Source organism: Carcharodon carcharias, chromosome 3 (assembly GCF_017639515.1).
Source record: "Carcharodon carcharias isolate sCarCar2 chromosome 3, sCarCar2.pri, whole genome shotgun sequence".
Lineage (NCBI taxonomy): Eukaryota > Metazoa > Chordata > Chondrichthyes > Lamniformes > Lamnidae > Carcharodon > Carcharodon carcharias.
Window position 1 is genome coordinate 128443402 of NC_054469.1, and position 13629 is coordinate 128457030.

General features: G+C 40.2%; 1 protein-coding gene across 1 annotated transcript in view; it reads right to left on the minus strand.

Moving 5' to 3' along the window:
• The window catches only part of LOC121276329 (anterior gradient protein 3-like), a 30470-nt gene extending 18022 nt beyond the window's left edge, over positions 1 to 12448 (minus strand). The window contains exons 1-4 of the mRNA XM_041184604.1: positions 12190 to 12448; positions 3866 to 3929; positions 1359 to 1411; positions 195 to 271 (exon numbers count right to left, since the gene is read on the minus strand). Of these exons, the coding sequence (XP_041040538.1) occupies positions 195 to 271; positions 1359 to 1411; positions 3866 to 3929; positions 12190 to 12289 (294 nt within the window). The 5' untranslated portion in view covers positions 12290 to 12448. The remainder of the gene's footprint in view (positions 1 to 194; positions 272 to 1358; positions 1412 to 3865; positions 3930 to 12189) is intronic.
• Between the last annotated feature and the right edge of the window lie 1181 nt (positions 12449 to 13629).

Sequence of the window (13629 nt, forward strand, 5' to 3'; positions counted from 1 at the left end):
AGTACTCTCTTGATGCAGGACTGATATTGAGTGTGTTGGTACACTACCCTCAATTTACAACCATTAATTTTAATCGGCAGAACGTTATCAGAAGTACAAATTTTGAACATGCATTCCGTGTGAGCAAAACTGCAAGTCTGAAGGGCAAGTTTGTAAAATTTTCCCTTATTGTCAGTAAACAGAATAATGCTTACGATTAGATTTAACATGATGAAATCTTTGTCAGCCATAGCCTGGATTTCTTCATTTTCAGCAAAAGCTTTCTTCAGTGCTGAAAAAGATTGGAAGTATTACATGTTGTGGGTATTATAGTAATAAGAATAAAAAATTTGCATGGATAGAGTGTCTTTCCGAAGGATGTTCCAAAATGCTTTACTGTTGAAATGTAATTGAAGTGTTCATATGGCAAACACGGCAGCCAATGTGGGCACACTAGAATCACACAACCAGAAAAGCAGGCAAAAAGTTTTGCTTGTCATGGATGAGGGATAAATATTGACCTTTGACCTCCAATGCCATGGGATCTAGTAATTTTCTAGCAGTACATGAACAGTTCCATATCTCTTGAATCCCTCCTATACAACTGTAGTGAGTATCCATTAATGGGGATTACAGTTAAGTAATATGTTGGTCTCAAGAAAAGGCAATGAAAACAATGAGAAACCTCTGACTAATGTTATGAAGTTAGATAATTGGATCTTGCACTAGTAAGTGCAACCTCCAAACCCTCCTCCCACAAAAACCTCTTTGCCACCATTCATGGCCATTCCATTGATTTCACAGTCTCTCATTGCCTCTTTACTTCCAAGGCCTCTATCGCAGACAAAGCAACTGCTGGCCACTTCCTTATATTTCCCACCACTTAGATTAACTTACTTTCTTCTTTCTGCATCACCCCCTGAAAGAACGCTCCCTGAAGTTAGTTTCAAGCATATTCTCAAGCACCAAACTGCTTTGCCTTTTGCCCTCTATTCACCATGATAACTCTGCAGCTATTAGCAGAGATTTGGAGAATCTGAGGTTTCCATGTCATTGGTAAAGTTGAGTCTGGAGGTGATAAAGACGTGGATGAATGTTTCAGCAAAAGATGAGCTGAGGTAGGGGTGAAAGTGGGTGAAAGTGGAGTTATGTCACTCACCCTTAATCAAATTCCGAATAATCCTGTAGCCATAACAAGTCAAATAAATCTACGATGCATATGACAAATATTTGTAGTCATGAAATAAATAACTTACTCTGAGAGTTAATCTAAAGATTTAAAAGAAATATAACATTTCCATTATGTGTGTGTTGAAAATGAAACTAAACAATATCTCTGACTATGAAGCTGAAAGAATTACATGGAATAGATCATTTACCAAGGCAGTGCCTGCAGTCTTGCAAGTGATGGATGATCATTAATGGCTTGTTGCTAAAACAACAAATAATGCATAAATCAGAAGAGGTATTCAGAGAATTATCATATTTAAAGCATGGTCTATGTGCCTACTGCTGAATTGACTGCTGAATAGAAGTGCTTCAATGAATTTCCTTCCTGCACCCCACCATACATCTGGTGCCGTGGGTGGTTTTTCTGGCAAGCAGCATCCTTTCTCTGCCACATGTAAATGATGATGAGCTGGGGATGGAGTTTGGCTGTTTGCAGTGATTGAGGGAGGCATAATTCCTGTTATTCAGTGACCACCAACAGACAAAGATACCTTTGCCAAGAAAACATTAGGGTCTGTTTCCTGGAGAATCAGAGCCTCTCCATACCAAAATACAATTAAGGAACCAGGAACAATCTGCAGGCAAGATCAATTATACGTCAAGTTAACGTTTGGTTTCTGAGTTGGTTGGTGAGCAGGGACTTGATGGTATTGACTTGAGCTTGTCAGAATCACAGCTCGCTATCAAATCGAATGCAGCACAGATTTCAGAAGCCCTTTTTTAATAAGGGTGCACTCATTGACTTTCAGTGGCAGAATCATGCCTTTAACTTTTGTCGGACCTAAAAGCTGGATTTTACTTTACTGGATTACAAACAACATCTCAGTTGAAGAATCATTAAATCTGATAAAGCTCCAGCGGAAGAATGTGTGGTGAGTCACATTGCTACAGTCCCAAAATGGCTGACTTGACCCTTTCACCTGCTGCAGCAGAAATGGAGTTTACTCCTCCACCTTCTCTCTAGAGGACCTTTGCCTACAGAAGGCTGAATACATCAGGAGACCACCATGAACAGCTGAGGGTGGGGCCTTGGTCTGTTTACACCTGGGAAACCTGAAGTTAGGGTTGCCCCACATTGTGTGCAGGTTTAACTCAATAGCGTGTGTGTCGAGTCATTGAGGAGTTTCCCTCCTGGAGGTCAAACAGAAATGCTGGAGAAGAGGCCACGGGACAAGGTAGGTCCAAGCCCCGACCTGGAGTGGGATATAGTCAGATCCCAGGGGAAAACTCCAATCTACAGGGTTGGCACAGCTCCAATCATGGTCGAGGAAAGGAATGGGGGTAGGGAGGAGCAAAGTTCTGAGGGGTCAGAGGCCTCTTGGGTGGGAGGGGTAGAATCAGAAGCCTCGAGGACAGATGGGAGGCCTTGGGGGTTGGGAGATGGGTGGTCAGTAGGATCCAGTAGTTCACCTTCCTTCAGCTGCCAGGTTTGCAAAGGTTAAAGTTTAAATGGTAAATATGAGGCTGCCAGCCTCATGAAATTTAAACTACCAACCTGTCTCCTGGGAGTGGATTGGCTGCCTACCTTCATTATTAAATATAAAATGTGTGGGTTGGACACCAGAATCTCAGGGTCAGGATTCATAATTTTTAACACCTCCCTCCTGACCCAAACCCATCCTTAAAATTTCCCTCAAAGTTTCACTGAAGAAAATTGGGTTGAATCTGGAGAAATTAGTTACCAGTGGAAAGTACGTCCAAATAGTGCTAAATTCACCACATAGAAAAATCCAGGCCAAAGCGTTAAGATACAATTCTGGCTTATTCTGTGATCATGAAAAAAGGATAGAAGTCTAAATTAAGTTAACTTTCTAACTCTTGTTATAAAACCCAATGCTGTCTTGCAGAGAGCTGACATGGAAGGTACATCTCTGCAGTACTTTAGTGGTTGGATAGTTGCATTAAATAATTTAACCAACCAATTCAATCATGCTCAAGGCTTTCAATGCTACTTCATGGCCTGAATTGGCGGGCGGGCTCGGCAGGAGTGGGCGGGGGCAGTCGCAGAGCCGATCGCTGCCCGCTAGTGGCACCATGCCACCATTTTATGTGGGTGGGCAAATTAAGGCCTGCCCAGTGTAATGCGCGAGCCATAGCACTGTGTCACATGAGATGGGACATGTTTTTATATTTAGGAATTTTTTATTTACTTATTTAATAAAAGCTTTAGGAAATATCATCCCACTTGTGGTTGGGGTTTCTTAAAAAATGTGAAGGTCGCTTGGCCTTTTCGCTTGCCCACCAACCTTAAGGTTGGAGGGGCAGCATTAACAATTATCTTAATGACTTTCTTAATGATCTTAATAAGCTGGTTACATATCGGCAAGCGTGCAGCTGACTCCGGCGCACACCCGCCGAACGAAATATCGCGGGATTGCGTGATGACGTCGGAGTGCGCTCCAGACATCGTCGTGTGTCATTTTATGCGTCAGCGTGTCAGGCCCGCCCCCACACGTCGACTGAAAAATCCTGCTGCATCTCTGAACAAAAGTTTGGTTTTTTTTCCTGCAGCTTCCAAAGAGAACTATGAAACACCATCCCTTACCAAATTCAAATTTCTAGCCAGATTTATTCTAGCTCCTGTAGCATTTGTTAATTTTCAGTCCTTCAGTGCTTTACTTCAATGCAAAATATTAAAACTGACAGATTTTCTTACCTTTTTTTTGCTTTGTTAAGTCCTTCTTCATAGGATTGAACCCATGTTATATCATCCCCCCAACCTAAAACAAAAATGCACATAACAATATTAGGCAAATGTTTAATAATCTACTATGTTCCAGTTAATTGCAAAGGACCATCATATGAATATGTACTTTCAGAAATTTATTTAATAATAAAAAATTAATTTCAGAACAGTAAAATTAATTCAACCTCTTAAGAGCAAAGACCATAAGAATTAGGAGCAGGAATAGGGCATTTGGCCCTTTGAGCCTGCTCCACCATTCAATCAGGCTGAACTGATTATAGCGATAACTCCACTTTCCTGCTTTCTACCCATAACCCTTGACTCTCTATGGATCAAAAATCTGTCTAATTCCCACTGTCGCTTGTGGAAGAATTCCAAAGACTAAGTAAACTCTGGTAAAAGAAATCCTCATTATCGCTGTCTTAAATGGGAGACCCCTTATTTTTAAATTGTGCCCCCTAGTTCTAGATTCCCCCATGAGGGGAAACATCCTCTCAGCATCCACCCTGTTAAGTGCCCTCAGAATCTTATATGTTTCAATCAGATCTCATTCTTCTAAATTCCAATGAGTACAGGCACAACCCGTTCCACCTTAACCCATAAGGCAATCCCATCATTCCAGGAATCAATCTAGTGAGCTTTCTATGAACGGTTTCCAATGCAATATATCACTCCATAGATAAGGAAACCAAAACTGTACACAGTGCTCTAGGTGCAGTCTCACCAATGTCACCTACAGTTGTAACAAGACTTCACTACTTTTATATCCATGCCCCTTGCAATAAATGCTAAAATTCCATTTGTCTTCCTAATTACTTTATGGGGAGAATTTTCTCCCTGTCGGGGAGGTTGTGCGGGGGTGGGCGCAGGCAGGAGCGCAGTTGAGCAGCTGGGCGCCGCCATATTACTTGGGCGGGCCAATTAAGACCTGCCCAGCGTGACGCACGCCTGGAAGTGCTGAGCAATCCCTGTGCGGGCGGGGGTTGCCTGATTCAGGGAGTGCACTCTTGCCCATGCACGCAAAAGAGTGCAGAAATCTCCCTGAGGCACCTCTGTGCCTCAGGGACATTACTTTCACTTATAAAACATTGAATAAAGGTAAAAAACTAATTTAAGATCATCTACCCTCATATGAAAGTCTCACATGAGCTGGGTCATGTCCATTAATTTTATTAAAAATTTTTCAAACACTTTAAAAACGTTCATGAAACCTTATCCCACCTGTGGATGAGATTCCGTGAAAAATGCGAAGACTGCTTGGGCTCTTCGCCTGCCCGACAACCTTAAGGTTGGACGGGCAGCTCAGCTAACTGCTTTACTGGCTTTTTAAATGGCCTTAATAGGCCTTTGACAGTTTGGCGGGTGCGCAGCTGACTTGGCTGCGCGCCCGCTGAACTGAAAATCTAAATGACGCGCAGTGACGTTGGGATGCACGCCTGACGTGACTGTGCGTCATTTTACGCCTTGGCAAGTGTACCCCGCCCCCCTCGCTGAGCCGAAGATTCTACCCTATGTACCTGCGTGCTAACTTCCAGTGATTCATGTACCAAGGCACACAGATCCACCTGTATTACAGCATTCCACAGTCTCTCCATTTAAGTAATATTCTGCTTTCTTATTCTTTCTGCCAAAGTGGACAGCCTCACATTTCCCATCGTTTATACTCCACATTTATTTTCTTCACATTTATACTCCATCTGCCAAATTTTTCCCCATACACTTAACCTATCTATATCTGTTTGCGGGTTCCTTGTGTCCTCCTCACAACTTGCTTTCCTACCTATCTTTGTATCATCAGCAAATTTGGTTAAATTACATTTGGTCCCTTCATATAAGTCATTTACGTAGACTGTAAATAGTTGAGGCCCCAGCGCTGACTGTGGCACTCCACAAGTTGTTATTTGCCAACTTGAAAATGATGCATTTATCCTGACTCTCTGTTTCCTGTTCAATAGTCAATCCTCTATCCATGCTGATATATTACCTTACGCAGTAACCTTTTATGTGGCACCCTATTGAATGCCTTTTGGAAATCCAAATACATTACGTTTCCTGGCTCTGTTTTATCCGCCCTGGTTGTTACATCCTCAAAAAACTCAAATAAATTTGTCAAACTCGATTTCCCCTTCATAAAACCATGCTGACTCTGCTTGATTGTATTATAATTTTATAAATGTCATTTCCTTAACAATGTATTCCAGCATTTTACTGATGACAGATGTCAGGCTAACTGGCCTATTTTTCTTGCTTTCTGACTCATTTTTTGAATAGTGGCATTACATTTGCAGTTTTCCAATCTGCTGAGACCTTTCCAGAATCTAGGGAATTTTGGAAGATTGTAACCAATGCATCCACTATCTCTGCAGCCACTTTTTTAAAGACCCTAGGATGCAGGCCAGCAGCTCCAGGGACTTATCAGCTTTTAGTCCCTTTACTTTTCCTAGTAGTTTATCTCCAGTGTAGTGATAGTTTTAAGTTCCTCCCTTCCCTTTTGTTTGCAACTTAATGCAATTTAAAAAAAAATTGTTCATGGGATGTGGGTGTCGCTGGCTGGGCCAGCATTTATTGTGCATCCCTAATTGCCCTTGAGAAGGTGGTGATGAGCTGCCTTCTTGAACCTCTGCAGTCCATGTGGTCTAGGTACACCCACAGTGCTGCTAGGAAGGGTTTCAATGATGAGGCAGATAGTAATAGCCACACAGTTATTTTGACAGGAAAATTATTTAAGACACAATGAAATTTTGGGAAGCGTCATGTGAGGATTTAGAGAGGTTGCATCTGTAGGCGAATCTGATCTATTTGTTTTAGTGGTTTTACCCAGATGATATGGCCATGGTAACAAAAATACATTGCCATGGGCCAAGCTTTCTCTGGCACCCCAGCATGGCTTCCTGTCCTTCTGCTTCTATTGCAAACATTTTCTTGGGAGCTCCACAGCTCCTCTCACAGCGACTTTATCAATTAATATGAAATAAAACCGTGCATCTTGTAGAAACTGTATTGCTTTGTTACACTTGTTTACAAAGAAGGTATGTTGAACACAACCTAAAGGGCAGTCAGTCAGGAGTGCGAGTGCAGAGTGCATTGTTGTCACTCTTATTACTTTATCAGCTCAAAATTACCTTTAGAATCCATCAATATATACAATGGACTGAACTATAAGCAAGTTGTAGTAATCTGATGTGTAATATAACTTTACGACAAATGTTGTAATGTAAGATCACATGATCTCGGTACCCAACAGCAGAGTAGCATGGGCTATGTCTGTAGTCAGTAGTATTAAGTTAGAGTCTGAAGAGTAAAGACAGAGTTTTGAGTTCTAAGCATGCAAGTGTAGCTGCTGAGTTCCTTTTGTATATAACAGAATTTGTTTCTTCTAAGAACCGTCTACAGATCTTCTCTGTCTCTGTACCAACACAGTCACCCTGAAACAAGTGTGCAACCCGGATCCTTTAGCCCCAACATATCAGGGCACTGGATCCAACAAACTGGCGATGACAGTAAAAACCAAGAAAAGACATGAAAGGATGAGGTGAAAAACAAGAAAAAATGAAAGAAATCAGAAGAACTGAAATCAGGCTGTACTTCGCACGGTGGTTATAAGTAAAAGAAAAGTTTCCTTCCTGATTGTTGAAGCAGTCCCCTCAGAACATGCCGCAGTTTGGAAGAGTTGAGCCTTTCGATCCAACCTCAGATGACTGGTCTCATTGTGTTGAATTCTCCTTCCAGGTGAATGACATTGCGTGGGAGAAAAAATGTGCGCGATCCTCTTACCCACATGTGGGAATAAGACATATGGATTATTTTGAAATTTGTCAGTATCTAGTACTCCAGGTTTGAAAAGTTTTGATGACGTAGTGAACCTCATAAAGAATCATTACCAGCCCAAGCGGTTGGTGACTATGCAATGGTTCAAATTTAACTCAAGCCACGGGGGAAACAATTGCTTGCTATGTGGCAAGTCTGAAACAATTAATTGAATATTGCAAGTTTGGTACATCTATCAATGACATGCTTAGAGATCGTTTGGTGTGCGGAATAAATGAAGATGCAATTTAGAAGAGATTCTGTCTGAAACAAATTTAGATTTTCAGAAGGCATTGGAAATCGCTCTGGCAATGGAAGGTGCAGTGTGAGACTCAAAAACCATACAGGGAGCACAAAATGGCGCCGTCCTCATGTTGGGCAGGGAGCCTAAACCAAAAAGAGTGCGAATGTACAAAGCTTTAATCAGAAGCAGGAAGCAATCACCACTAGCAGACAAATTAAAAGAGATAACTTTGCAGAAAAAAACATGGCATAATGGTAACTGAGGTGGAGTCAGACAACCTTGTTATGAATCACAGTTTAAAAAGATTGAATTTTATTTTCTGTCATTGAAATGGACACCACATGAGACATTGTAAAGATAGATTCAGGCAGACTTTCAGACAAAAGCAAAAACCCAATGAGATTAATAGTGTTGAAAAGCCTGAAGTAATATGTTCAGATATTTATTCGTTATATAATTTAAAGATAAGATAAACAGAAACGATCTATGTAACCATGAGAGTGAATGAGAGGCCTTTCAGAATGGAGGTGGATTCTGGAGCAGCCACTACAGTGATAGGTGAGCATACTTTTAAATCTGAATCATGGGAAATGTAAACTAAATTTGGAAGGAACTGATGCCAAATTGAAAACTTACATGGGAGAAGGCATACAAGTCAAGAGCATCTGTAAATTCACAGTACACTGTAGAGATCAAACAGTGAGATTACTCTTGATGGTGGTAGCAGGCAAAGGACCAAGCATACTCGGATGAAACTGGCTGAGGGAAATCAACTTTGATTTGGCACAGAGATTCCAAAAGAAAAGTGAAAATCTGCCAAAAGACCTTCACAGACTTCCAGTTTCCCCCTGTCTAAGTATGTATCTCTGGAAAAGTATGAAGAGAAATATAAGGGTTTTGCATTTTTCTAAGTAAAATGAAGGATGAGCTGGCAGAGAAGGCTTGACAATGCTTAATTTCCCAGGAGGCAGTACACCAATGCAAAAAAGAGATGGAAGAGCTGAAAAATCAACTACGTGAAACTAAAAAGGCTTTGGAGGCAAAAGCTGCAGAATTTTCTGAGAAGCAGACAAATGATGAAATTCTGGAAAACTCAACCACTGAGTTCATTCAAGTAAAGCTTACATCTGAGATTAGTCTGGCCAATATGGAAGTTGAAAAGAAGGCCGAGAATAAAGTCAGTGTCAGAAAGAAGAATGCCCATTGAAAGAAGACACAGAAGCACAAATGATCTTGGCAGCATATGAGTATACTTTTACTCATAGACCTAGAAGTCAAATTGCAAACGCAGATGCACTCAGTCATTTGCCCATGTAAGTAAAAGATGAAGATGTTCCAATTCCTCAAGAATTAATTTTGTTATTGAACTTCCTGGATTCATCACCTATATGTGCTGGACAGATTAAAGATTGGACAAATCGAGACCCAGTCTTATCCAAAGTGCGAGATCATGGTTGGTCCCAAGAACAAGAATCTGATGAAATGAAACCTTATTTCCAGAGAACTTACAAAATAACCAGTCAGGAAGGTATCTTATTATGGGGTGCATGAGTGATTGTTCCTCCAAAAGAATTAAAGCCATTGTTATCTGAACCTTATAGTGTACATCCCAGAATTTCCAGAATGAAGACAATAGCACACAGCTATTTATGGTGACTTGGGATGGATGGAGAAATAGAAAACTTACTGACAAGTTGTATACAGTGTCAGAAAATACAAAAATTACCTGCAACAGTCCCATTACACCCCTGGGGTGGCCAGGAAGGCCATGGGTGCAAGTGCACATCGACTATGTGGGACCTTTTATGGGAACAATGTTTCTACTTATTGTCGATGTTCACTCAAAATGGATGGACATATATAAAGTGAAGTCGCCGACATCTGCTACAATTGACAAGCTACGACAAAGTTTCACAATCAATTGATTACCTGAAGTAGTTGTATCAGACAATGGAACAGTATTTACGAGTGCTGAATTTCACCTAGTTATTAGCCTCAACGGTATTACTCTTGTGAAAGCTTCACCATACCACCCTTCTTTAAATGGACTGGCCAAGAGAGCAGTTCAGAAGTTCAAATCTGGAATGAAGAAATTATCTGGCAATTCTTTAGCTACTAAATCAGCACGCTTTCTTTTCCATTATAGAACCACCCCTCATATGATAACATGTGTCACACCTGTGGAATTGTTGATGGAGTGCTGTCTCCGATCGATATTGAGCCTAATTATGCCAAACCTGGGAAGGAAAAGGGGAAGGGAGTCGGTGAAGTCAGAAAATTGGACATGACTGTCACAGTTGGGACAGGATGTTTAATGTAGGAGAGAAAGTATTTGTGAAGAATTTTAGAGAAGGGCCAACATGGTTGTTTGGTGAAATAAGTGCAGTAACAGGACCTCTTTCCTACCACATGAAAGTGGAAGTTTGAGTCATACAGAGACATGTGGATCATATAAAAAGAGGACAAACAAAATACCCAGAAATGATTCCACCAGTGATCATGACTGAATCAACATCTTCTGTTGAAAGAACTCAGCTAAGTATGGACATGTCTGAAGGGCTGACTGTACATGAAAGAGTCAAAGCAACAGATTTGCAGGACCTATTGAAGAACGAGATGCTCAGATGACTACAGTGAGGGAGGTGTCGGATAAAACATCAGAAGTTGTAGAGCTGAGAGACGTTCTATGTGCATAAGGAAACCCCCAGAAAGGCTAACTTTGTAAATTATTGATCTGTGTGAATAATTTGATATTTTGAAAGAAAATGTAAAACATATTTCTGAGTAAAGAGGAGAGGAATGTAGTAATCTGATGTGCAATATACCTTTAAGACAAATGTTGTAATGTAAGATCACATGATCTCGGTACCCAATAGCAGAGTAGCATGGGCAAACTCTGTAGTCAGTAGTCTTGAGTTAGAGTCTGAAGAGTAAAGACGGAGTTTTGAGTTGTAACACACAGGTGTAGCTGCTGAGTTCCTTTTGTAAATAAATAGAATTTGTTTCTTCTAAGAACAGTCTATAGATCTTCTCTGTCTTGGTACCAACACAGTCACCCTGAAACAAGCTTGCAACCCAGATCCTTTAGCCCCAAACCAGGGCATTGGATCCAACACAAATATAACTTGAAATTTCAGCATTAAGAAGAAATAAAAATAGATTTGCTTTGTTCTAACTAATAATTAGGATACAAGTGGTCTTTGAGTGGTGGAGCTGTTAATAGATGAAGACAATAATATATTTTAAATAAACATGGTCAGTAAAACACTGCAAAATCTTTAAAAAAAAACTCCCAAAGATTTCTCACAAGTTTTTTTTTAAATTTATGAATGAAGATTTCTGTCAACTATGCAAGTGTTCACTTCCTACATTCAAGATCATTCAAAGACAAAACTGAGCACTATCTGTTTAATAGCTTTTTCTCGCTGTTGTTGGAGGAAAAATTGTATGTGCTTCAGTCATGCTTATAATTAAATCAGCCTTGAGAAAAAGTCACGATTTCTCAGGCAGTGTGCTGACAGCAGTTTTTATGGAATCAAGTTATACGATCGCAACCTTGCCTGCTTGGTAGGAATAGCATTGGCAAGAGTTTAAAATGGTAATCAAGCACCAGTTGTTGTGGCTCTACACTGTGATTTTACTTTCCTGGTTCTTGGGAGCTTAGATGCCATCTAGCAACATTTGGAGTGTGAAGGTCTGATGATGTAATTCACACTGTGATGCAATTTTAACCATCAAATGCTTGCATCATGCACAATCTTGGAGTTAGCAGCAAAAGATAGCTGCAAGCAGGATAGAGTCAGAAGAAGCCCAGCAAAGCTTTAATTTAAAACAATTCTTGTAAAGTTCCTTGTGGGCCATGAGGAACAGGATTTCCACCCACACCCCACTTCGCGCCTCACCCGCTAGCCATGATTGTCCAAGATCCCTCCCTCCTCACTGACTTTTCTGGATGCTGTTTCCCTATAGGTCCCCAGTGGCGTCCGCAGCTGCATGATTTCCAGCTTCCGCCAGCTGACCTCCATGTCATTCCCATTGGCTTCAGTCAGGAGTTGGTGAGAGGAGGCTAAAACGTGGCCCTTATATTCGATCCATGCAAACTCAGATTCTTTCTGTCACAGCAGGTTGCTTTTGCAATTATGCAAAGTCCAGTCTTCTTTGATGTAACTTTCAATACCAAGTTGGGAGAAATTCAAGAAAAGCAATATTAAATCACAAAATCTGTTAAGTAAATATCACATACCTCTTGACAGTGTTTGAGGTGGCCTTTTTGTGATTGCCGTGCCTATACTGGATGTGACAGCAACCAGGAGCAAAAATAGAGGAGCAAATAACCGCAGCATTGTTGTATAAAAGCTATAATTACACCCTTGATTAAAATTCAAACTCGAAGAACAGGTCAAACATAAAACCCTTTCTGCGTCAGTTCAGTATGAGAAGTACATGTCTTACTCACTATTGAAACTGGATCCTGGTAGGAAAAAGTTTCTGAAGTGAATGATTTATTTAAGTAAGGTGGATATGCAATCACCTCGTCAAATGGCAGTGCCCATGGTAACTGCATGACGTTCACTGAAGCATAGCTGATCAAGATTTCACTCACTTGAATATGTTCACAAACCTTTATTTTGGTACCTTTTGCAAAAATACAAAATTAAATTTTATTGATATTTACATTGCCAATATGAAGTAGAAGAGAGAAAGGGGAGTTCATTTTCATCAAATAGCTTTGACATTTTGCGTTTGATTGTATTTGAGGTGAGTACAGATCAGAACTGGGTGTAATTCACAGAAAGAGAACCTGCCAATAAAAATTTGCACAGTCATTCTAAAACTTATAATGGTGACTGGTCTCAATCCTATTCGTACTGGATGAAAGCCAATGATTGTTTTTTCATTCATTCTGTGGAATGCACTTTATTTTTCACAATAGTAATGTTGGCTTTTAAATTGCAAATGTCCTATGTCTCTCCATGCAGTTCTTTTTATTATCACTTAATTAAATTCTCCAAGCTAAATATATCATGTATAACACCTTCAATGCTTTTACTGTAAAAGTAATGATTGATGGTGATTAATGTTCTTGCCTAGCCAAATACAGAGAAACTAAGTGTGATGGTTTTTATGTTACAGAATAGTTCAAAAATTCAATCCATGCATATGCCTTCAGGGCCAGAAACAGCAGAAAATAAGACTAACAATACATTGTCTATTAATTGTAATACCGTCAACCCTAGAAGCATGAGAAAGGTGCTGGGATAAACCAAGAATTTCTGGTTTAGTGGTACCAATTTTAGGTTTTTAAATCTCCAGATTACAGGAGGGGAGAAAGACCAAGAAACATCATAAGACAAATGTTGTTAGAGTGGAGAGTCTTACAACATATACCATTAGTTAGACTTTTTTCCTGCATCCTTAGCTCGAATATCATTCAAGGTCACCTGAGAGAAGTTCTTTTAATTATAGATGAGCTGAAAAAGATGATCTAGATAAATTCTATAATCTGATAAATGGATCAAAAAGGAGAATAATGGAATGGTCACCATGCAGAAGGAGGACTATCTTGTCTGCTCTGGCTCTCTGCAAGAGCAACACATCTAGTCCCACTCCTCTGCCATTACCCTATAGCCCTGCCAATTTTTTCACATCATTTAACTATCCAATTCTCATTTGAAAGTCACAA